General features: G+C 52.9%; 1 protein-coding gene across 1 annotated transcript; it reads right to left on the reverse strand.

The window, feature by feature from the left end:
- Window positions 1–5,296: 5,296 nt before the first annotated feature.
- Window positions 5,297–23,307, reverse strand: PXYLP1 (2-phosphoxylose phosphatase 1). The gene is made up of 5 exons (XM_041004131.1): window positions 23,176–23,307; window positions 14,375–14,533; window positions 13,463–13,589; window positions 10,751–10,890; window positions 5,297–7,524 (listed from the first exon to the last, which is right to left on the reverse strand). The coding sequence occupies exons 1-5, from the start codon at window positions 23,252–23,254 to the stop codon at window positions 6,587–6,589; spliced, it is 1,443 nt and encodes a 480-aa protein (XP_040860065.1). The 5' UTR covers window positions 23,255–23,307; the 3' UTR covers window positions 5,297–6,586.
- Between the last annotated feature and the right edge of the window lie 560 nt (window positions 23,308–23,867).

Here is a 23,867-nt window from a genome sequence, read left to right on the forward strand (position 1 = left end):
CTGTCACTGACCGACAGCCCACCAGCACTGGGAGCCAACAGAAGGCCACACAAGCTGGTCATGCACTGTTCTCGCTCCCACTTGAATCTGTAAATTTCGCTGACTTCGTCCCTGGGACTCTCTAGGAATAGAGGACAGCTGCCTGGCTTGTTGCTCTGGGCAAATGCAGTCCTGCCTCCTCTCATCACCCCAGTAGGACCAGCACACCTGATTCTCAGGATTCCACACAATTCCTCCAACCAGTCTCTGCAGTGTTCTGAATACTGGGAGCAGTTGAGGAAGTGTGTAGCTCTCTTAAAATGTTTAGAACAAAATTCAGTGACTACAGAGGGCGTTAATAGACACACACACACACACCCTTCACTTGCCTTAATGATCCGTAGGTTTCACCTTTGTGAAATGAGTGGCCTCATTGCTTCCCAGCCGCACACCTCAACTCTCCCGCCTTATCTCGCTGTCCGTTCACCCCTACAGTTTACCCTTGTCCTCCAAACACACCAGACTCCCTATCTCAAGTCCAAAGTCACAGGGCATCCCCTTTTCTTGCAAGCCGCTTTGACTAGCTTCTGAGGAGACAGGTGAACACAGGCTCCTGGGGCCAGCCCTGAGAGTCCCGGCCTCAGGCGATCAGCAGCCAGGGGTGCCTCAGGACTTCAGGGCTGCTGGCCTGGTGCAAAATCTGGTGGGAAAGCCGGAAAGCGAAGAGCCACAGAGTTGCCACCAGGTCGTCACCCTCGGCCAGCAGCCGGGAAGCCGGGGAGCGCACATGCGGTCCTGTGGTAAACCGTGCAGGAGTCCTAGGAGGCGCGATGCCGCCCATCTTCACTGAAGGCAGGTCAGCCCAGGACCGCCGGCCTGACTCGCTCGGGACCCCCGAGCTGAGCAGAAGCTTCCAGAAAGAGCGCCAGGCTGGGGCAGCTGAGGCCGCGCGAGCACGCACACTACAGCAAGGCCAGGCCTCTCCCGCTCACGACCGACCCCTGGAGGCAGGCAGCCCTGTAAGAGCTTATCCCCCGTGAGCCTCGGCCAGGCCTCCCCGCCCACGCAGCTTGCTTCCACTATCTGCTGTCCAATGCCGAGTAGATTCCGGGCTGGGCGGACCGCCGAGCCTTGTGGGAAATGGAGTCCGGATTGAGAGGATGCTGGGAGTCGTAGTCCTTTTCTTGTTGCACGTGGGTTCTCCCCAAGAGGCTTCTGACCCCTATGGCCTCTGAGGCTTCTGGTTTGGGTGGGTGTACCCGGCACGTGGGTTACGTTTGTCTGGAGTATCTCTGGTTCAGGAACCTCAAGCGGGAGTTGCTCAAGAAAAGCATTTATTCTATGCGATAAGTTGACAGTGAGAAGGTATAACGTTCTTGAGAAGCAGTTTGCCAGGGTGTTTCAAGCAGCACAAAAAGAGGAGGGGAGGTCCCTTCTTGCCCCTACATGTAAGCGACGTGCGTCTTAAACATTGGGAAATGGCAGTGAGCTCCTCTCTGAGGCAAAGAACTTAGTTCTAGAATGAGCAAAGTTCAGCTTAGGCCACAAAGACTCTTACTTGCTTGCTCGGCTGTTTGTGCTTTTGGCTGCTCCCCATTCCTGGAGGCCCAACCCCCTCTGAGTCCAGTGTTGCACGTGTACGCCATTCTGCCAGAGTGAACTTCTTAATCCCATGCTGTGTCAACCAGATAAAAGATGTGAGATGCCATGCATGAGCACACGTGGAACTCCATGTGCAAAACCATCCCGATGCCCACACTTACCCAAGGGCCACTAACTCATGCACACACCCCCTGTGACGCACCAGCATGCCAACCCACACGGCCCCATCTCTGAGCATGTGTGTGCACACACTCCCTGCTCCAAACTCTTGGCATAAAGAGCCTCGGCCACTGGCACAGCCAAGGCCTCTGCACGTCCTCCCTGGGCCTCTGTTTCTGGAAGTGTTACCCAAAGCTCAGCCTTCAGCTCTCCTCCTCACTGCATCCACTGTCCATCTGGTGCTCTGACCGTCCTGCTTACCTGCCCAGCCCCCTGGCCTGGCAGGAGGGGCTTGAATGCAGGGCAGATGGGGAGTGTCTGGGTGTGCTTGCTGAGCGTCTTCCTGGAACATGCTTTGCATGTGTCACTGTCATGAGAGGTGATGAGAGCTTGTACCTGCTTCCTGGGGAAACACTCATCTTTATAGCTGTACTTTAAAAAAATATTTATTTTTATTGGAAAGTTGTATTTACAGAGAGAGAGACAGAGAGAAAGAACCTCCATCCACTGGTTCACTCCGTGAGTGGTTGCAATGGCTGAAATTGAGACGATGTTAAGCCAGGAACCAGGAGCCAGGGGTCTCTTCTGGGTCTCTCACGCGGGTGCACTCTTTTGAAGGAGAAAGTAAAACCCAATCATGGACCCCCTCCCCCGCCCCCGACTCAGAGGTTTACTAGCCGCAGATCATCCAAGCCAGGGTCTGGTTGCCCACTGAGTTGGTCTGGGCTGCCAATGGAGGAGACCCAAAGGGCCTGTGCCCTCAGGGTGTTGCAAGCCTCCAGCAGGAGCTGCTCAGAGGTGTCATTAGGACACAAGGAGAGGAGGCAGTAGGAAGTAGTATTACCTCCCATCCTTGCTCCCTAAGAAGCAGCTGACCAGGGCTCTTATGGAAGGGGCTAAGGAGGGTCCAGGATAGAGAAAAGAAGTTGTGGGTTGTAGGGGACCCTTCCTGCTCAAGCAATACGTGTGTTCACATCCCCTTCAAAATGTTGACTCGGGCCTCAGTATTAGGGTGCAGCATGAGTTAAGCTGCTCTCTGCCATGTCAGTAGCCAGCCCCATCCTGGAACGCTGATTCAAGCCCAGCTGCTCTGTGTCCAATCCAGCCCCCTGTTAATGCAGCTGGAAGAGCAGTGAATGCCTAAAACCCCTGCAGGAGGCTCACATGGAGTTCCTGGCTCCTAACCCTGTTCTGGTTGTTAGGGCCATTTGGGGAGTCACCCATTTCATGGAGGATTCTCTCTCTTGCCGTCTCTCCCTCTTATTCCACTTTTCAAATGAATTTTAGAAATAATAAATCTGACTCGTACCTGTTTGGCATCTCTTTGTCCATGTGGGGTCTGGCCCCTCGGAGGATAAGTCAAGCTAGATCGACCTGGAACATCCTCTGGGGAGGAAGCTCAAGGAGAGGCAGAGTTACTGCCTGAGCCCCAGGCTCCTTTTGCCTAAGCCTATGCTTTCAGTTACCCCGGGGCTGGGACATCCGGGACCAGCATGCCAGCAGGTTTGATAGCTAGTAGGGTATGGTGCTGTGTCTTGCTGTATCCTCATGGGGGGCGGGGAGAGGGCAGGGAGCCTCCTTGCCCTTTCTGGTGCAGACACTGACACCACGCAGGAGGGCACAGTCTTTCCCAAAGGTCCCAGATCTTCTACTTTTTAAAAAATTATTTTTATTTTTAGATTTTTTTCCATTTATTTTGAAGGCTGAGAGCCAGACATCGAGAAATCTTCTATCTCCTGATTCACTCCTTAAATGCTGGCAACAGTCAGGCCCCCGGCCAAAGAGATGCCAGGAACTCCACCTGGTGTTCCACATGGGTGGCAACGACCCAGCAGCTTGAGCTATCACCTGCTGCCTCCTGGGGCTTGGAGTTAGCAGGAAGCTGAAAGCAGGAGCAGAGCTGGAACTCCAAGCCAGGCGCTCGAATGTAGGAGGCAGGTGTCATCTTAACCCCGCCCATCCTGCCTCTTAATGCATCCAACGTAGGAACTTCAGGTGGCTCAGGATGGGGAGAAAAGAGATTATGGGGGGAGGACAGGGTGGCCTCTCCCGCAGCTCACGCCTCTCTCACTTAGAGCCAGGCTTCAGTCACTCTAGGGCCACACTGGACAGCCATCCAGCCAGCCAGTTAGAGCCAGTGCAGGCTTGTCAGATGTTCTGCTATTCGGGGTTAGTAGGTGAGTTCGAAATCCAGTAGGTTAAGTGAGTGATTTGTGGTTTTGAGACTTAACCAGTTGCTCAGGATCCATGTTTTCAAATCGCATGGTCCCTCAGGAGTCCCAGCAGAAGGTCAGTTTCATGGCCTGCCTGTTAATCAGGCTGTTAAAAATGCTGAGCAGCTGGTTCATAGATGGCACAAAGGGCAGCTGGACAAGACTGTCTGGCTCCCGGGTTACCCTCTGCTCACTACAGCTGAAGATGACCCAGGTAGGAGAGATCTTAAACGCCCCCTGAACCACCAGAGGGAGCAAGCGAGACTCAGAGCAAGGGCCAGGAGGAGTTGCCACCAGAAGGAGCTGTGGCGCCTCTTTACATCACGCTTTGTTAAGGGCGGTGGGCTGCACTTCAATTTGCAGGGAGCCCCCCGGGACGCTGGGGAGCTCCTGGGGAGCTCTCAACCTAGGCCTGCTCAACTGGGACCTGGGAGCAGGCCAGCAGCTGCTCACCAGGGAGAAGGGCTGGCTCTCCCGGGCACACCAGCTATGGCAGGTGGCAGGGAAGGTGTTATCCCCTGGGGTTATGACTGTTGTGAATCTAAGGCTGGCATTTCAACGATGATGGATGAGATCGTGATTTAACAGCGCTGCTCCTGCGGTTTTCAGCCTTTCTCTTGTAGCACCCGCTGCAGCTGAGCTACATAGCAGGCCGACAGCAAGCTGCTGCTGCTGAGAAGCCGCAAGGTCAGCCATGCAGCAGGCAGTGGGATCCTCAGGCCTGGCACTGCCTGCAAGGTGAAGATCCGCAAGCTCAGCTAGTACATCTCTTGGTACTTTCACATGAGACACCTGTGTTATGACTCCACTCTGAGAGGACACAGAGCTCTTGGAGGCTGTGGGAGACTTGGCAGGCCCTCATTTCATGCTGATGGCTTGGGGGCATAACACCCTGTTAGGAGGAGCCACCTGCCAGGCTGTATTTTCCCTGAGATAGATCCTGGACCCTGTCTGCAGGTCATTTTCCTTTGCCTCTATTGGCCTATCTCATCATCTGTGCCTTTTGCTCATTTCGCGTTCACATGCACTGTGATACTTTGATTCATTTGTGAGCAACCTGCCTCACTTGGTCACCTGATAAAAGCTGAGCGATCTGCCTCTCAGGGAAAAGTTAAAATCTTGGAAGTTGAAGTTGTCACCAGGTACTAGGGGAAACTACTCCCTCTATGGCTGTCTTAGGATGCCAATGGGAAGTGGCTCCCCGAAAGCAGAGGCCTCAAGAGACAGGTCCGCTCTCAGGGCAGGTACATTAGAGTCCAAGAAGCAAACCAACTAACCAACACTGCTTCTCACTTCAACTGGAGTGATTTGTACACCCAGAACATCAGTCGTGCAGTGCAAAATACTCTTCACAAATTTATTTGTAGACAGACATCTTCAAATGGGACACTGGGCAAAAATGAAAGTGACAAGGGTGGAATGCCAGGGACCGGGAGAACCTCACTGAACTTTACACTTCTTCCAAGAGAACTAGCACATTAGTTCAGAAATCACAGGGTTAATTTTAATTGTTTCCAATGTATAAAATACCATACAAAGATTAATTAAACTATCTAGTAACAAAGTTTTTTGTTGTTCTAAAAATGTATTTAAAAAGTCAACTAGAATTTGCCATTTTCTTGATGAAAACACTTTAAAAGTGATCCATTTCTACGACTTCCCAAAGAATGGACCTATAAGAAAGGGTTTGAAATCAGCCTCTTTCTCTCCACTAGGCGGGTAGAGAAAATAGAACACTACGAATAGGGACACATCTAAAACTAGTCTTAGAAAATATTTTCCTAGACTATAAAAATACTAAGCAGAATACAAAAAGTTCAGCCTTTATGGCAAAGAGACTACAGCAGACAGATATGGAAAACGTACCCAACAGTACTTGTACCACAATCATCGTTAACATCAAGTATTACCCTAATCGCCTTTCTACGATTCACCCTGATTTGGTGCCTAAGCCCCCTCTAGGTGTGTGAAAAGTGTGTGGGGGGAAGGCGGGGGGGGAGCAGATAGACCAAACACTGTGTGTTTTTTTTAATCAAAGATGCTGGAGGAACCATTGAGTTGCTCTTGGCATTCAATTGGCTCTGCAATGCTGTGTGTGCAACCATAGCGGACCACGGGTTGGCAGATGACAGCCTGGGAACTAAATGCGCCCCCTCCCCTTTGCCCATCTCGTACGACTTCATGTGTGGCTGGCAGACACATGCCAGAGTAGAGGAACTACAGCAGAGGCTGTATGCAGTAGCCCCTGCGTCCACGTACACAAAAACGTTTACTGAATGGCCCTCCGCAGTCAAGTCTGCCAACCCTGTTTCTGGAAAAATCACTTGGGGCAATCATGACCAAAGACTGAGGTCAAACTTTCCAAGATGGAGACTGCTTTGGCAGAGGGTCTCCACTTCTATGCTTGGTCCTGTGTGCAGGCCAGACTGGTGGCCTTGGGTACTGCAGTGTGCCTCAGGTCTGCTGTGAGAAAGTACCAGCATTTTTCTACCAACTGGCCATTTTGTACCAACATGGCAGCAACATACACACTCCCTGTTTAACCCGAACCATGTACCTGGCTCCCCAGCACAATCTGTAACCTTTAAAACCAAACACACCCAGGGGCAGAGGGGAAAGTGGTGCCTCCCACCTCAGACCCCTTCCGTGTGACAAGCGTCATAGTAATTAGTGCTACCGCTCTCCAGGGCGGCGAACATGTCCCTCCTGACGAAGCGCACGAGGTTCTCCAGAGGGCACATGGGCTTGGCCGAACGCTTGTGGTGGTCCCGGCAGAAGGAGGTGAGGGATGTGACGTCGCCGCCGTTGTAGAGGACTCGGATGGCATGCTGTGTGGGCTTTCCTCGGTCCTGCCACAGCTCGAAGATGAGTCTGGCCGCAAACCTTGGGAACCTGGCTTCTTCGAGCCCCAAGGCGCTGAGCACAGGGGACAGGGTGACATCGTGGGCCGAGTAGAGGGCAAAGAGTTCGTCCTTTCCGCCCTCGGCGGTGCGCTGCATGCGGGCCACGGTCTGGTTCAGGATGGGGTGGGCGCCCAGCAGTGAGTAGCCCAGGTACAGCTTCTTCTCCCGCCGCTCTCTCTCGTCTTCTATCTGATGCATCTTGATCACCCTGAAGTGCTCCATGCCAATGCAGCCGTGGCGGGTGCAGGGGAAGCTGATGTTGTGGCAGAAGTGGCAGAGCATGGAGTCAATGGGATTGGCGGCTCGCAGCTGCTTGGTTGGGACGTCCACGATCCTGGCCATCTCCCCGTAGGTCCTCTCCAGCTGGCTGTTTTTCAAGCGCAGGAGGTACTGCCGACGCTGCTCCTTCTCCAGATACTGGTTCCTCGCTGGGCAGTAGCAGCTTCCAGAACAGAACAAGGCGCTTGGCTGGTGCCTGAAATAAATCTTTTTCCAGTCGAAATCAGGCAGAAACCCATAGAGCAGGGCCAGCCCGCTCTGGAGGGTGCGGCTTTTGCCAGTGGTCTCCAGGTACAGCTGGCTTGGCACCCAGTCGCTGGGCAGTAGTCTGTGTTTCTTGAGATAGATGTCTCTCAGCAGCTGGCCGTTCTGCAGATGCTGCACCACGCCTGAAACACAGGGATGCAATGTGCTGCTTACTCCCAGCTGAGCGCAGGCAGGCCGAGGCAGCCGCCAGCTTGGGAGCTTCCCAGACCGATGCAAGGAGGGTGATCTACGAGCCTGGGGGTAGGGGGCCCTGTCCTCTGTGCATGGCCCCTGGCGGGGAGCACAAAGACCAACCACCTTGCTCCTTTGTCCCTTCCCTAAGGAAATGCGGCCATGGGGGGCTTCAGAGGGCAGAAATCACACAAGTGATGCAAACCCAGCAAGCAGATGGCATGGGCTGCTGGGTAACATCAGCCACTGAGAGGCTAGCTCCCCATCTTCCTGCATCTGCCCAACCCAAAGTCCCCAGGCAGCATGCGGAGGGCTGATCTGTTGCATCCTGCTGGGGTTAGTGGATCGCCATCAACAGGGACACGCCATGCTGGCCACATGAAACCACCTCCCTGTGGCCACAGAATACCCAGACATGTGGATTTCCAAATGGGGTTTTCTCAGGCACTGACATTAATTCCCTTTTTCACTGCCATTCTGTGAACTTTCTGAACAAGCCTCCTGTTTGAAAAAGGTCACCTTGACTGTGGTACACACGCAGACGTACACTATGCCTTCTAAATTAAGAAAGAAGGAACAGGGAATAATGGGTCTGGGGAGATGCCTGTGTTTTGCTTCCTGGAGTTTTGGGGGGGCTGCATGAAGACTAGGGTTGACAGTTCTCTGGGGGGCAGAGGACACAGTGACGAGGTGGGCAGAACATGGGAATGGGGGTGCACGTGACTACTGCACGACAGCAAGTTCTCTGGAAGAAATGAAGTCTCACCTTCTGTCAGGTGAAGGCTTATCCGCAGCCTGTGGCCTGCAGGGCGCGAGGGGACACAGGTGTATCCCTCACGTCGGCTCTGGGCCAGCCATGCCTTTCACAGAGCATGCACAGTTTGGCTACAGAGAGTGGGCCAGGCGGAAGTGCATGGGTCTAGGAAGGGGGAAGAGATGGGTCTCAGCCATGGGACACTGAGAGCAGGCGGGGGCCACTCCGGGAGCCCAGCCACGGTCTCTGCATCTCCACCAAGATGGACCTGAGCAGCAGACCACAACATAAAGACTGTGTGTCTGGCTGTGTCTTAGACCATGCGGAGGAAGACTGCACTGCTACTGTGGGTCATCTCCCACAGAGCTAGTCAAGAAGGCAAAGGCAAGGCCTTCACCACACCTCACAGTCAGGGCCGAGTGAGGCCAAAGCCAGGAGCTGTGGTGACCATGTGGGGGCTGCCACCTGCTGCCTCCCAGGGAGTGTAGTCTCCCAAGCAGGCACTCTGGTGTCAGCTGCAGCCATCCCAGGCGCAGTCCCAACTGCCAAATGCCTGTAACTGTTTCCCACAAGCCCTGATACAATCCCTGTGTTGTCATCCTTATCTGATAGGTGAAGAATGGCCCTAAGCCATTCTGCCCCCATAGCTGCTCTTTCCAACATAGCCTCCCAGCACAGCCTGCATTTTCCTTGGTTGGGGTGTTCCCAGCTCAGCAACTGCAGAAATCCTCACCCCACATCTGGCTCCACCCCCTTCTTCGGTCACACTTATCACTGCTCCCGCAGTGTTCCAGGCTGCACTGGCTGCACCGCCAGAGGCCCCCTCACACACTGGCACAGGTGCTGGGCTCCTCTCATGTTTCCGCTCTGCTTCTTGGCCTCAGCTTACAGGTCTGTTGGACCCAGGGCCTGCTGTGTCGATTCCCTAAGAGCCCACAGTTTCCAGCTTTAGCATTCATTCCTGCTTGTGTGCTGCCCCACTACAGCTGCAGGATCCTTGGGCACAGGCAGGAAAAGGTCCTCCTCTCTGCCACCCTCCTATGCTAGCTGCTCTCAAGGCCTCTTAAAAGGGGTGAGCACGAGCAAGTGATCTCACACAGTAACTGCAGGGACCCCAAGTGTGCTGGTTACAAATGCTTATGATGACAGGTTTTTAACATTTAAAATATAAGATGGGGGCCTGGCACGGTAGCCTAGTGACCAAAGTGCTCGCCTTGCACGTGTTGAGATCCCACATGGGCGCCAGTTTACATCCCAGCAGCTCCGCTTCCTATCCAGCTCCCTGCTTGTGGCCTGGGAAAGCAGTGGAGGATGGCCCAAACCTTGGGACCCTGCACCCGCGTGGGAGACCCAGACGCTCCTGGCTTCGGATCGGTTCAGCTCCAGCTGGACCTCCATAGCCTTTAGTCAGCCCCTTTCTCATGTGCATCATTAACCTCATAAACACTACCTTCCAAACCCGGGACTCAGCCGTGCTGGCTATAACACAGACACCCGAAGCAGCAGGACCAGTTTAGTGAGATGCTGCAGGGATTACAGATGGTTCAAGCTCTGCTTCCTTCTGGTCGCCTTGCTCAGTCTGTCTCCATGAACAAGCCCTGTCTTTGGGGGTGTGGAAACAGAAAGGCTGCTTCTTATGTCTAAATAAATGCTACATTGACTCTGAGGTCCCTGAGGTGCCAGTGCCCAGAGGATGTACTCTGAGTGTGTGCATGCCAGGGGAAGTGTTGAGGGTCATAGGCTTGGAATCCACTCCTGCCCCACCTGTGCGGTCCTCTCTGCCCACCTGTGACACTCACCTAGCATCACCTGGAACCTGAGAGGGGGCAGTATTGCCTCCTAAGCCTGCACAGAGGCCCACGATAGGGTCGTGTGCTTCCATTGCTCTTGCACTCTGACTCTTGGCCTCTCCAGGACCTGCTTGCTCTCTGGCTTCCCGCAGACAGACTCCAAGGACAGGTAGGCCCTGAACATGGCCCCTGTAGGTCTCTATTCCTCACCCTGTGTTCACTGCTTGGGCAAGTCAGAGAAGATGCAAATGATAAGGTGCTTTGTGTTTCTAATGTGTGTACTTTCAAGATTTCTAGGAGAGGTAAGGGCTAGCAGTCGTGGAATGTGACGGAGAGGCCAGGGAAAGGTGAATGTTTGCAGCCGTGTAAGTGTGCCCAGGTTGTTCGCAGTATGTCTCTTAGGATAACTGATACTACTGGAGACGCTGGCACATAGATCTTAACAGATGGACTTCACGATGATGACCATTTGTTCCTCTCAGCATTTTGATTCAGATTGTCATTTGCTAATATCTACTGGGCACTGCTATCACCAAGCTTGGTTAATAGACTCCTTAATACATCCTAAATTTGTCTGGCATGATCTCTCTCGCACCGCGCAACAGAAGTGCGGGTGGGAGGAGGCATACGTACCTGTCTGCGTGAGCTCCCCCATCTCACACAGTGGGTGGTTGGGGTAGAGAGGCAGGGAGTTGAGGGGGCTTTCGAAAGAGGCTCCGGATCCTTTTGACATGTGGCTCACGAAAGCTTCCAGCTTTGGGTGGTACGGCTTCCTGGAAAGACGGCATGTGGGATGAGTGATCCGAGGGTCCCGGAATAGCCCCCAGCTGTTTCTAGCTCTAGCAGAAGCAGCAGCCCATGTACATGTGCCACAGCCCTGAGCATCTTCAGCAACAGGAACCTGCACAAGTATCTCCCAAATCTGCGATTCCTTGGGATAGAACCATCGTTGCCTCTGCTGAACTCACGCTGGAGGATTTGGTTCTGCTCTTCCTCCACCTTTCTGCATCACCTCTGGGGCTCCCCTGCCAGGACGCTGATGCCAGGCATCCCAGCCATCCATGCTAGCCTGGGAGCTGCTTTCATTCCCCCCGTCAAGCCCTGCCTGGGTCCCCTGCCCCTCAACTTGGCCGAGTCCGCCTTTTGGGGCTTCTCCATCTTTTTCTCCTTTACCCTCACTGTCACTTGGCCTCAGGTCTCAGGTAACCCCTGTCTCGGCGGCAGTGGGCTCCTCACTCCCATGTGGACTTCAGGGGGTGTGGCCTTGTCAGTGTGTGCTGGCTCCGCCTCCTGCCAAGTAGATTATTCCCTGACCCTCTCCAAGAGTTCTGGTCACAGGAGGAAAATTAGCCACAAGCTTTGCCTCAAGTTGCCCAGCCTTTGGAAAACTGTTAGCAGAGCATGGCATCCATGATGTCCAGAGCTCTTTGACAGTGCACTATGTGTGCTGCCTGTATGCTCCATCGGCCAGAGTGGGCAGGCAGCACACATCTGCAAAGAGGTGGCCTGTATTTCTGCATGCAGAGCCAGTGCAGGTGCCATTTCTCTGAATAATGAAATGACCTGTGGACGCGCGCGCACACACACACACACACACACACACACACACACACACACACACACACACACGGCTGTCCCTGGGTCCTGCACCGGGGCTCTGCCTGGGTCTGTATCAGGGTTTTCCCTGGATTCTGTACTAGGGCTCTCTCTGGGTTCTGTACTAGGGCTCTCCCTGGGTTCCACACAGAGCTGAAGCGAGCAGAGCTTGGAGACTAGCAGCGTGGCTATCATATGACAGTATTCTAGACAGCTCTCCTAGCTGGGAATGGGAATGAATTCATGCCATGTTTTATTGGTGTTCTTATTCATTCCTTCTTTAGTGTTACAGAGAAAGTGGAACAGAAAAGAGAGCTTCCTTCTACTGGCTTACTCCCCCCAGATGACCTCAATTACTTTCCAGGGGCCTTCGCAGGAAGTTGACTGAGAGTGGAGCAGCTAGACAGGCACCCCATTTGGGATGCTTGTGTGGGTGGTGGCTTACCCCAGTATACCACAGCACCGGTCCCTGGTTAACAAACATTTCGACTCTACTACTATTTGTTTGCAGCCTTCCCCTTATATACTTCTTTTCAATGTGTGAGGCACTACTAAAGTCGGATCCAAACACAGGTACCATCCTCACATGCAGGGACGTTCCCAGAGAGTGAGCCCAGCGGGCCAGAGGACGAGGCAGCCACAGCAGGCACAGAGGCAAGAAAAGGGTAACCGTAGGCTCAGAAGGCCTCCGTGTAGACAGGAACAAAAGGCGCAGGAGTGGAGACAGCCTGGAGGTGGCAAGTGGTGTAGGTCTGGGGCCTCCCTGGAGCTGGACTCCACCGGGGACGTGTCCAGGCTTTGTTTGCAATCGGGTGAGCACTGGGCAGTGGCGAAGGCATAGATAAGCCTCACATGGTTTGAAGGGCAATGGTTTGCTGCATCTCCCCAGCCCCCATGGTGTCTGGCAGGGTGGAGGTCTGAGAAGCACCAGAGTGTAACTCCCATGTCAGGATGCAGCGTCCTTTGACATCCTGGTGCAGGGAGGCCAAGTAGGGTTCACCAGGCTGGTGCTGCCTGGAGCAGGCTGGCACCCCAGGAGCATTCCATCTTAATAACGTCATCCCACTGAGCAGCCCCGTCGGCTCCCTCACCTTCAATGAGCTCCACTCATGCGTCCCCAGACGTGGCTGCCGAGGTCCAGCCCATCATTCTTTGCTAACTGCCTCTAATTTTAGCACCATGTCATTTCCATTCATATAAACTCTAGTCTGTCCAATTATTTTTTTTCATCCCCAGGGCTTTCAACCAAGAACAGGCTGTCACTACTCCTGGGGCAAGCATGAAGAGACTGAAGCAGGACCTCACGTCTGCCCAGCATTGCAGCTGCTAGCTCGCAGGGGTCACGTGTAGTCTCTCGCTGGTTCCTTACCCAGCCCTGCCTGGGGAACGGCAGCTACCCATTTCAGACAGGAGGTCAGGATTTGGACAGACTTATGACCTCAATTGAAGAACTGGCCAGCATGTGGATTCCTAACCTGGTACTTGCTGCTCCATGTCCCAGAGGTTTCTCCAAAGGCAGTGTGGGCCTGGGCTCAATCCACCGCATATTGGCCATGCTGCCTAGAGCAGGTGTCCCCGCCTCTGTAGGTCTTGGTCTTTTCCCATACAAGTCCACCTTGCTTCTGCTATCGGTGTGTGCTAAAAGAATGTAGGTCTCCACCCTGGCCTGTAATTTTCCATTGTACGAAAACAGCAAATTCTTTAAAAAGATAAAAAATAAAGATGACTGGTAGGAAAAGTGCACTTTACCTGTTGGCCACCAGGGTGCAGTCAATCTCTGGTCGCTTTGTTTTGGGAATGGCATACAGTGGGTACCTGTCTCCATGACGAATGAGCACATGCACTGAGACCAGCTTAAAATGATGCGGGGCGTGGCCTGCGAGACAGAAGTCACTCTGCAGAGGTCCGTCTTTTCAGAAGGCTTTGGGATGGTGGTGGGAAGGGGAGTGGGCAGGGGGTTGTGACCTGAGCACGCCTGTACTGGGAGGTGGCGCTCACCAGGAAAGTGCACAGCCACTGCCAAGGGGCTCTGGCTCACGTGGGGGTCACCCAGGAGCACAAAGGGGTTGGAAGGTCCTGGAGATGATAGGGAGGCAGAGCCCTGGGGAGGGACAGGGACCAGGATGCTGATGAGATGCGGGCGTGATTACCGACGTGCCCTCCCTCACGGCACAGACTTAAGGCCAGCCCCCCAGAAATGCTGCCAGTACGGCTTCTGCTTTCAATTGTTCATGAAGCCATGCAGGTATAGACGGGTAAATAGCAAGTGTAGGTAAGCAGGTAAATGCAGAGCCCCCTTGCCCTTTGGCCCAGTCTCAGGAAAGCAGATCCATGTAGAAGTCCTGCTTTCCAACATCTTTACAGCAAGGTGCTGTTCCTTCCAGCCAAGGCCTCATCAGGGATCCAGACTACCTATAGGTCGCCCTAGGAGTTGGGTGGCATCCCATCTCCCCCAAGGAGCCCTGTGTGGCCTGTGCCAGTCACCCGTCTTTTATGGCTTGGGAAGTCATTCAAGGGCCCAATCCGGTGGCAAGCCCAGGCCCTGAGTCCAGCTCACCCTTTCTTCACCACCATGCCTTACAGCTTGCAGAATGAGTTCCCTAAAAGGGTGTCCATCTGGGGACTAAGTCCCCCGGGGCTCGTGGCGCTGGCCAGGCCTACCTTCCATGCTGCGCTCAGCCACGCTTGGCAGGTTGCAGTACAAGAGAGCCTCATACACGGGGTCTGTCACAGGTGGTTCTGTCACAGGGTCGGGCAGGATTCTCTTCCGACTCTTGCTGCTTGCGCCATTCTTGGTGACCGAGACAGGTATCAGGTGCACTGTGAGGCAAACCAGGTGAGGTCACAGGGGGTAGGGGGAGGGGGTGGAAAGAAGGTCAGGTCCCTTTCTCACCCTGAGCTGACTGCCCTCCTTCTCTCCAAAGCCGCACACTGGGCCATCCCCGTTAAGAGTGCTACTTGACAAGGAAGGGATGACCACTGCACAGTACATTATTCCTTACAGCCTAACGACTGCATCCTCCCAGCCCTCTGTGGTGCACCTGCTAGGGGCTAGATGTGGAGTCTCATAAATTCAGTCAACACCATCTGTCCACTTGGTGGCTCAGCTTGGCAGTCCCCACAACACAGAAATGTGTGGCACAGCCAAGGGCCGATGCAGACACACCCATAAGAAGCAGCCCTGTGTGACATTTGCTCTTCTGACGTCAAGCAGAAGTTCCCACACTGCTGTCGGCTGTCCTGTGTGTGTGTGTGTGTGTGTGGCAGGGGGTAGCAGCACAGGCTTCCTAGAACTGCTTTTACAGCCTGTGCTCTCAGCAGCCATCGTGCCCACAAATCTAGTTAATGTCTAAAAGGTTTATTAATCACCATTACACATGCACGCATAAACACACATACCTGAATAATAGGTAGAGCAGGGACCAGCCATCTGTCTCAATCAATCTAAATGCCCTAATTTCTTCTACATAAATATTTAAAACTTCCTTCTGGCAAAGAGCTGCCATAAACCACGTTGAAAGACAAGTGATGTGCAGAGAAAAATGTCTGCATTGTAGTTAACAGACAGATGATGGAGCGCCAAAGTGCACAAGCATCCCTTCAACAGAAAAGAATCACTGAAGGATACCAAGAGGCCAATTACAGACAGACAGATACCGACGGCTCACAGACACGGGGGATCACACTCATGCCTGTCCGCAATTAAAGAAATGCAAAATAGAACAGGTGTAGGACATGACTTCCCTTGCCTCAGATTGGAAAGTCACATTTTCACGATAATTCTAAAATATCAGCAGGAGTGTAAATAACCCAAGACTTTCACGTTCTACAGATGAGAGTGGAAATGGAACTGCCTTTGGAAGGTGTGCTGTCTGCCAGTCACCACCACGGTGTGCTCCGTGCCTTATCCCTGGACCCACTGTTCCATGCTGGAATCAGCTTTGCACAGATGACAATTCCCACACACAAAACCCCATGGCCTCAGAGACCCAATGCAGTGCCGAGAGTGGTTATGGAAGGGAAAGTGGAGGATATAACGGCTCAGGGCTTGGGCCCCTCCACCATGTGGGAGACCAGGAGGGAGCTCCTGGCCTCCTTCTGCCAAGCCCTGGCTGTTGTGGCCACTTGGGGAATGAATCCATAGATCTAAGAACCATGTGTGTGTCCCTACTTCTTTCTGCCATTCTGCTTTTTAAATGAACAAATGAATGAATCTTAAAAAAAAACACAAATGTGATCACATGGCTGTCTGGTGTGTGCTTGCCATGGAAACACACAGGATAACTGGCAGAGTGTCCCTCACCCGGCAACAACAGCTTCCTTGGGCAAAGGGATGCGATGGGGCCCAAAAAGTATTTTTGTTGTTTCTTTTATTTTTATAAATATTGATACTGTTTTATACATCCATACATAGGCATATGCACATATATGTTGACAGGAAGTGCATGTCATGTGCTTTCTCTAGGTAAGGGAACATGTGTGTCATTCTACAATATGCAGATAGACACACACTCTTTGCAGTTAGTCCACCCCATTCATGGTTCGCATTACTAAAACCACCACCATACAACTGCAGGGCCGATCCCAGCTGGCCCTCTGACCACTCCTAGGTTCACTTTCATGTCCGCAGGTGGAGGGCTTAAAAGGGTGAACCCGAGGCTAGGTAATCACCCTAAGGGCTTACTGCAAGACTAAGGGAGTAAAGACTTGGCCCTGACCCAAGGTGGTATCTCAGTGGCCTGGCCCTCCCCGGCTGGTGGCAGCCACAGTCCTTCACTCTGCTCTTGAGAAAATCCACAGGATCTCAGCCTCTGGGTCACTCCTTGTAGGCAGGCCCTTCACACAGCGGTGTGTGTGATGAGTGACAGCTGGCTGTAGGCACCCAGTGGCAGGCCTCTGATTGGCTTCTTGGGAATGCTAGCAACAGTGTCCAACGACCCCTTGGACATCCAGGCAGTAGCAGGTCACTTGCAAACCACAGTAATGGCCAGGTCAGGACAGGTCCTTCCCCCCAGGGAGATCTCACCAGCTGCTGCCCTTGGTTCCTGGGTCCATCAGGGGTCATCACATTGACTGCTCTGCCATCAGTGCCTCCCTCAGGCAGCAGGACACGGTGTCCATCTACACGGGCGCCCTCCAGAGGAGTTCCCGCACTCAGAAGTTAGTCACACAGTCTCCCCAATTCCTCCTGGATCCCCACCCCACTCCTCTCTTACCCCATGCTTGCACCCTTTAATTGATCTCAGGAGTCACCTCTTCCAGGAAGGCCACCAGGAAACTCCCACACCTCTCTTACTAGTCCACCCAGATCCTGCTGTCATGACTGTCAGCACGGTATTTGTGACTGGGTACCCCTGTGGGGTGTCACCCAACCACCCAAAGCATCCAGACACCTGGAGACTATGCTTCATTTACATGTGCAATCCTGCTGACTGGCACGGTGTTCTACAAGCACCTGCTGAGCCAGGCCCTGTGCTCCTTGGATAAAGTATCTTACTGAATCCTCATGTGGGACTTGGGCCTGCAGTACCCCTGCTGACTGCATGTCTGGTGTCTGCACACCTGTGCACTCAGCCACCTGGAAGCCATTATTAGAGAGAGGAGCAGGAGGCACACAGCCCACAAGGGGGCAACCTTCTCAGTCACAGTGCCTCCTACACTCCCTGGTCATTGGTTTGGGGCTGCAGGTGCAGGAAGCATTGACCATGAAGGTGATGTGGAAGGTTAGTACCAGAGCCAGGCGAAAGTGTGACCTAGTCCATGAGCCTCAGCTCTGCGGCTGACGCCACCGCCTGGCATGGAGAGAGATGCCAATGGTGGCTCACTCATTCCAATTTCCACTGATTCTGGTGATAGCAGTGCCCAGTAGATATTAGCAAATGACAATCTGAATCAAAATGCTGAGAGGAACAAATGGTCATCATCATGACCCCACAGGGTGCCCATCAGCAGGAAGCTGGATGGGACGTGCAGCAGCTAGGATTTGGAACTGGGCACTCTGGTGTAGCAGTAAGCTAACCACTGTGCCTGCCCCATCCACTCCTCACGTCAGAGGAGAGAAGTCCCCCTTGCTGACTCAGAAGATACACACACATACTGTGAACATGAGACTTAAAAGCTCATAGAAAATGGGAGTGTGTTTGGGTGCAAAAATTCCACGTATAGTTGTTTTCATATTATTAGGGCTTTTTGGAAGACCTCCTCTTATGAATGGATTTCCAGTTTTAGAAAACACTTGCATTTTCCCATGAACTTTCAGAAACACCTGTGTGTACATTCCTATACAAAGGAAGCAGGTGTACTTTTACAGAGTTTAGGAGGGGCTTCTTCTGAAGAACACGGGCAGGTCTACAGGACCAGTGACCAAGAGGGCGCAAGGGCCATGGGAATCCTGCCCCCTCCTTTGCTTCCTGTTTAACTCATACTGCAACCGGCACCTTCAAACACACATCTCATCACCTTGGTCAATACCCCAATGAGAAATTCTCTTAAATGCTGGAAAAGAAGATAGAAGGAAATATTGGAGGATGGAGGGAAGTAGACAGAGTAACAAAAGAGAGGATGAGAACGAAACAGCGTTATTACCCTCACCCTGGAAGAAAAGCTGGAATGACCCATGATCACGAATGCAAATGTACCACTTAGAGCTTGCAGAAGGACCTGCTTCCCAAGCTCCTCCCCTTCCAGGACAATTACCATGTGAGTGATGGAAGCTCATCTGCCAGGGCGAGCTTGTCACTCTTTCACTCTAATTGGTCAGTGGGATACACAGCATTGAGATGGAAACCAAAATTAAAACATCCAGCCATCAAATGGAAAGCACCCCATCCCCCCGCAGAAAATACTAAGATTTATACAAAATGTTAACTTGAAAATTTCAGTGACAAGGGTGAAGTAGAGCTGACTGAATTCGGGCTAACACTGGAAGTGTTTGCTTCTGAGTTGCCTTCTTATTTTTGTGTCTGGCTCATGAAAATAAACGCCCAGGAAGAACCTCAGTGTGGCTTTAAAATCAAGCATCCTTTGTGTGAAAATCTGAGATTCCACAGACCTCACAATCTGAAACTTCGAGAGCTGATAGGACAGCACCAGTGGGAAAGCTACATCATGGGACTGCTTTACACACAGGACTGTGCGGACACTATATGGAGTTATCTTCAGGCCTTGTGCAGATGGGGGTCTACGAAACACAAGTGAACTTTGTGCTAACATTTAAGTTCCATCCCCAAGATATCTCACCACATGTATGCAAATATTCCATAGTTAGAAAGCTACCGTGTCTGAAAGCGGCTGGCTACCAGCATTTCAGGTGAGAGAGACTCAACCCATATACAGTCCACTAGACCTTGGTCTGTCCCCCAAACCTGCGGCAGGAAAACAGCGAAGGTCTGCACGAAGCCCAGCACGCATGACACCCTGTGGATCGTGCTCTCCTGCTTCAAACGCACTCAGTGCAGGAACTGAGGGTGACACAGTCCCCTGGCTGGGGGACTGGCTCAGCTGCCAAGCTCACTCTCAGCTAGTATCAGCTGGATCCACCATCTAGCACATGCTACAATGCTCACACTATGACAGAGCCGTCCCGTGCCCTTCTCGGAATACATCTCTGCTCTTAAATGTGCTGTGTGACCATCAATGTGTGCTATATTTCAAAAGCTGTGCAGCCCCCTTGCCAAATGGTGAAAGCAACATAAGGCCGGGCAGCCTTTTGGAATTGCCAGGGCCCTGGATTCTGACGACGGTGCCTCATGAGACCCTATGTTGGTCTGTGGGTAAGGTAGGATTCCCCACAAAGTCCCTGCTCTGGCCCCAACCCAGCAGGCAACAATTAGCACACAGGCTTTCATGATCCAATAGTTTTTCTAAAAGTCTCCCTTCTCCCACGAACTTTGCAAAGCACCAGTTGCCATCTCTCTTTTCCTGCTCAGTGAGGAAGCTAACATTCACACTGCCCCGTCGCCACCACTACCTTTGCTGAGCCTGTGTGCTCCTGACACGCCACCATCCAGGCAAGGATGAATGGGAACAACATGGCAAAACGAGAGCCAAGTGCTGGGTCACAGAAGGAATGTGGGTGACCACAGGCCAGCAGAGAACGAATGGCTTCTGTGTGTTCACGGCCCCACGCTCTTTCCCCACGTCTCTGCCAGAACCCTTAATATGAGTGCTTTAACTATACGAACTGAGAACATTCAAGCCTTACTTACCCCCTACTCCAGTTCAAACTTCCAGGACTGCAGAGTGCCCCAATTTCTAAATCTGAAAACCTTAATGATGAGAACATACAAAACCAAGTCTTTTTCACATCCACCAAGTTGTTCATTTGAGACCAACATGAGCTTTCCGTAGCCTTTCTCTACTGCCTCCCCCACTGCAGCCAACACCCCAAAGCCCGTCATACATACGTGTGTATTCACCAGGCACTCTCTACCCACAGGAAGAAATGCTTATTCAAATCATAAGAATCTGAGGCTGTCACATTTTTGTATTGTACACATTGGAAAAACGCCAATGAGACCAAATAAAATGCAAGACCATTTCAGAAAACAAAACTACACCGTTTTCTTGAAGCACAAACATAAACTTCCAGTTAGTATTTGGTAGCCTTGAGTACATCAATGACAAACATTATACAACCTAACCTGGCACCCAAAAAATTAGTTAAGAGAAATGGGGGGGGAAGTCCAAATATCTCATGGTACAAACGAAAACTTTACAGTTCCTGCAGCGTAACCTTGTATCGTGAAGGACTCAAGTTTCTTACACCATAAGAAGCAACCAGAAAAGTAATTAAATCGAGGCAATTACACTTCCCTTCCATAGCGAGGGGGAAAACCCAGGAAAAATTTACCAAGTAGAAGAGCAGCGAGAACATTCATGCCTGCTTCCTTCCCAACTCCAGCCGATCCAAGAATAAGGAGCTCACACCCAGCCAGGCTAATTTATCCTGTAAAACTTTTTCTTAAAAAAAAAAAAAAAAAAAAAAAAAGGCCATGGCTAAAAATTGGCTCTCTTTAAACAGAAGGTACTTTCAGAAGAGTTACATAAGCAAAACACACAGGCTGATTCAGTGACGCGGAGACCAGCTCACGCAACAGCAGTACGGCTGACGCCAGGGCGGCAGGACCACCCCCTGCTCCAGCCCATGTGTGGAAAGTTTCTCGTGAGAAGTTTCAATGGTCTGCTGCTGAAAGCCCCATCACATTCTCTGACTTTACAGCTCATTAACCATCTGGATTTTCAAACTTTCTTTGCCCATTTGCTTTCACCCCTTTTCCAATGCCATAAGGTTAGCACAGACCTCCTACCCTCAGGAACGGCCCGTCAGGTGCGCCAGGCATGCACATGAGGAATGGGGCACTATTGGAGGTGAACTTGGGAGACCAGCTCACAACTTCTGTTCTTCAAGCTGTGGCTTCCCAGGGCTGAGCCAGCCCCAGGTCCCCCCAGCTCGTCCACTTGCTCCTCTGGCTGAGATCACCGCCATGCCTTGGGTGGCCCTGGGGCCGGCCAGCCACTGGACTCCTACTCCTCAGGGGCAGGTGGAAAAGCAATCAGAGGGAAGACACCGCTTCCAGCACGGCAAAGATATTTGCCCAGCCTCCAGAACACAGCAGCAGAGGTTTTCATAGCAGGCAGATTCATGTGCTAAACAAACATTTACAAAATATCAACTAAGTGCTGGGCAGGGCTGGTTTCTGGGCTATGGTGGTGTGTGTGTTGGGGTGGACAAGGCTGGTTCCTGGGCTATGGCGGGGTGTGTGTGTGTGTGTGTGTGTGTGTGTGTGTGTGTGTGTGTGTGTGTTGGGGTGTGTGTGTGTGTGTGTTGGGCTGGACTGGGCAGGGCTAGTTCCTGGGCTATGGCGGTGTATGTTGGCTGGGCTGGGCAGGGCTAGTTCCTGGGCTATGGTGGGGGTGTGTGTGTGTGTGTTGGGCTGGGCAAGGCTGGTTCCTGGGCTATGGCAATGTGTGTGTGAGTGTATGTGTGTGTGTGTGTTGGGGTATGTGTGTGTGTTGGGCTGGGCAGGGCTGGTTTCTGGGCTATGGCGGTGGGGTGGGGGTGGGGGAGGGTGGATGGGGGTGGACAGGACATATTGCCCACTCTCAAAGGACAGTCCCATACACAGAACTGAACATGATGATGCTCCATGGTGAGTGAAGGGAGACTAATGGCTGTAGGGCGTCCTGGTCACAGCAAGGCAGCCACGGATGAGGGCTCCTGGGGTGAAGAGGCGGGCACTGAGAAGGGACAGATAGAAGGGAAAGATAGAGGCAGAGCCCTCCCCCAGGCAGCGGAGGGTATGGTCGGGCACAGGCATCAGGGACAAGCAGGCCAGGTGTGTGCTGGAGGATGGCCACTCTTGGGCTCCTGAGGAAGCCATAGTGGGCACAGGTGTGGACAGAACCTGAGCATGGGGAGGCTGGGTGCTGAGACCTGAGGCTGGCTTCCTTGGGAGTTGGTGCCTCATCATGCCAGAGATTACCCGTGCACAGGCTGCTGCCCACGGGTGACCTCAATGCCTGATCAAGGAGTTCCAGCCTGAGGCTTCTGCTTCTCCTGAGGCATGGCCTGGCGGGTGGCATCTAGCTGGGCTCCTCCTTGGGAATCCCAACAAAAGATATGTGAATCACCAGCCCATTGAAGAAGTTGTGCAAAAGCCAAACCCTGTCATGAGGCGCAGGCATCTGGTGCAGTGAGAGCTCTGCCATTTAACACACCTACATCAGAGTGCTTGGGTTTGAGTCCTGGCTGTGCTCCCAGCTCCAGCCTCCATGAATGCAGAGCCTGGGAGGCAGCAGTGACGGCTCCAGGAACTGGGTTCCCATGTGAGAGACCTGGATTGAGTTTCTGGTTCCTGCCTATTCTCTGGCCCAGGCAGTGAAACCGTGGATGGGAGATGTCTCTCTCTCAAAGACATACATTAAAACACCACCCAGCCACCCTCGCATGTGCCAGAACTCCTGCTTGTAAATCTCCACCACAAGCACCGACAGTAAGCAGACTGTTGTCTTCAAACTTCACTGTTCACAGGCTGTGTGGCAGCCCTCATTCCCACCAGCTTGCCCCTCAGCCCTCTCCTTCCACCCCAGTGGCAGCCCTCACTTTTCACCAGCTCGGACCTCTCTCCCCATGCCCCACCCACAGGGGCTGTCCTCATTCCCACCAGCTCAGCCCTCAGCTCCCTCCTCCCATGCCCACCCACAGGGGCTGCCCTCATTCCCACCAGCTTGCCCCATGGCCCCCTCCTCTCATGCCCACCCATAGTGGCTGCCCTCATTCCCACCAGCTTGCCCCACAGCCCCCTCCTCCCATGCCCACCCACAAGGGCAGCCCTCATTCCCACCAGCTTGAACCTCTCTCCCCACGCCCCACCCACAGGGGTAGCTCTCATTCCCACCAGCTTGTCCCACGGCCCCCTCCTCCCATGCCCACCCACAGGGACCAGCCAACCCCAACTCACAGAGCTGCAAGCTGAGGCTCAGGAAGGCCAGCAGGGCAGCCAAGGCCAGCAGCAGGAAGAAACGGTTACGGAAAAGCATTATGATCCGTTCTGCTTTGTCTTCATGGCTTCACCTTAAATTAGGCATGTGTCCTGTGGACAGAGCACAGAACAAACAAGTGATCAGCGGTAGAGGACCAAGTTTGTCAACAGAAGATCATCCAGGGAAACGTGACTGCCCTGCCCCGCTCCTACTGGAGAATAGTGGCGAACTGTGTGGTTAGTCTGTGACCCGACCCCCAAACCAGCCCCCAGCAAGCATGCTACCTACAAGTTCCCAGGAAAGCAGCTCACGAATGGGTCATTTATCTGACATTAATAGGATATTTCAGAGACGGTGACCATCCCAAAGGAAACTGTATGGGAGTCTGTCCAGCACCTATGGGTACCAGATGGTGAGGTCTCCATTCGTACCAGCTCACCCCCATGAACTTTTGAGCATCCCTTGTACAACCAACCTTCTTAGGAGCCCTGATGGACAAGAATCAGGCAAAGGCTCATGTGCTGCTGTGGTGAGGGGGGGCACGAGATTGTACGCCTGGGTAAGCCGAAAGGAGAATTACGGCTCAACAGCTGCTCTGTTGAGAAGCCTGCACATCTGCTAGCCTGATTGCCCAGGAGCCCTTCAGGAGAGTGTGAGAACCACTCCTTTA

The sequence above is a fragment of the Ochotona curzoniae genome, unplaced genomic scaffold, assembly GCF_017591425.1.
Source record: "Ochotona curzoniae isolate NIBS_2020 unplaced genomic scaffold, NIBS_Ocur_1.0 contig_1302, whole genome shotgun sequence".
Taxonomy (NCBI): Eukaryota; Metazoa; Chordata; class Mammalia; order Lagomorpha; family Ochotonidae; genus Ochotona; species Ochotona curzoniae.

Excerpts from the sequence above, each read along its gene's own strand:
- PXYLP1 (XM_041004131.1), bottom strand. The coding sequence starts at position 23,254 with ATGCTTTTCCGTAACCGTTTCTTCCTGCTGCTGGCCTTGGCTGCCCTG. Across the intron at positions 13,590-14,374 it reads GGCTGAGCGCAGCATGGAAG|GCCACGCCCCGCATCATTTT; the intron begins GTAGGCCTGGCC and ends TCTGTCTCGCAG. Across the intron at positions 10,891-13,462 it reads TGCACCCTGGTGGCCAACAG|GAAGCCGTACCACCCAAAGC; the intron begins GTAAAGTGCACT and ends CCGTCTTTCCAG.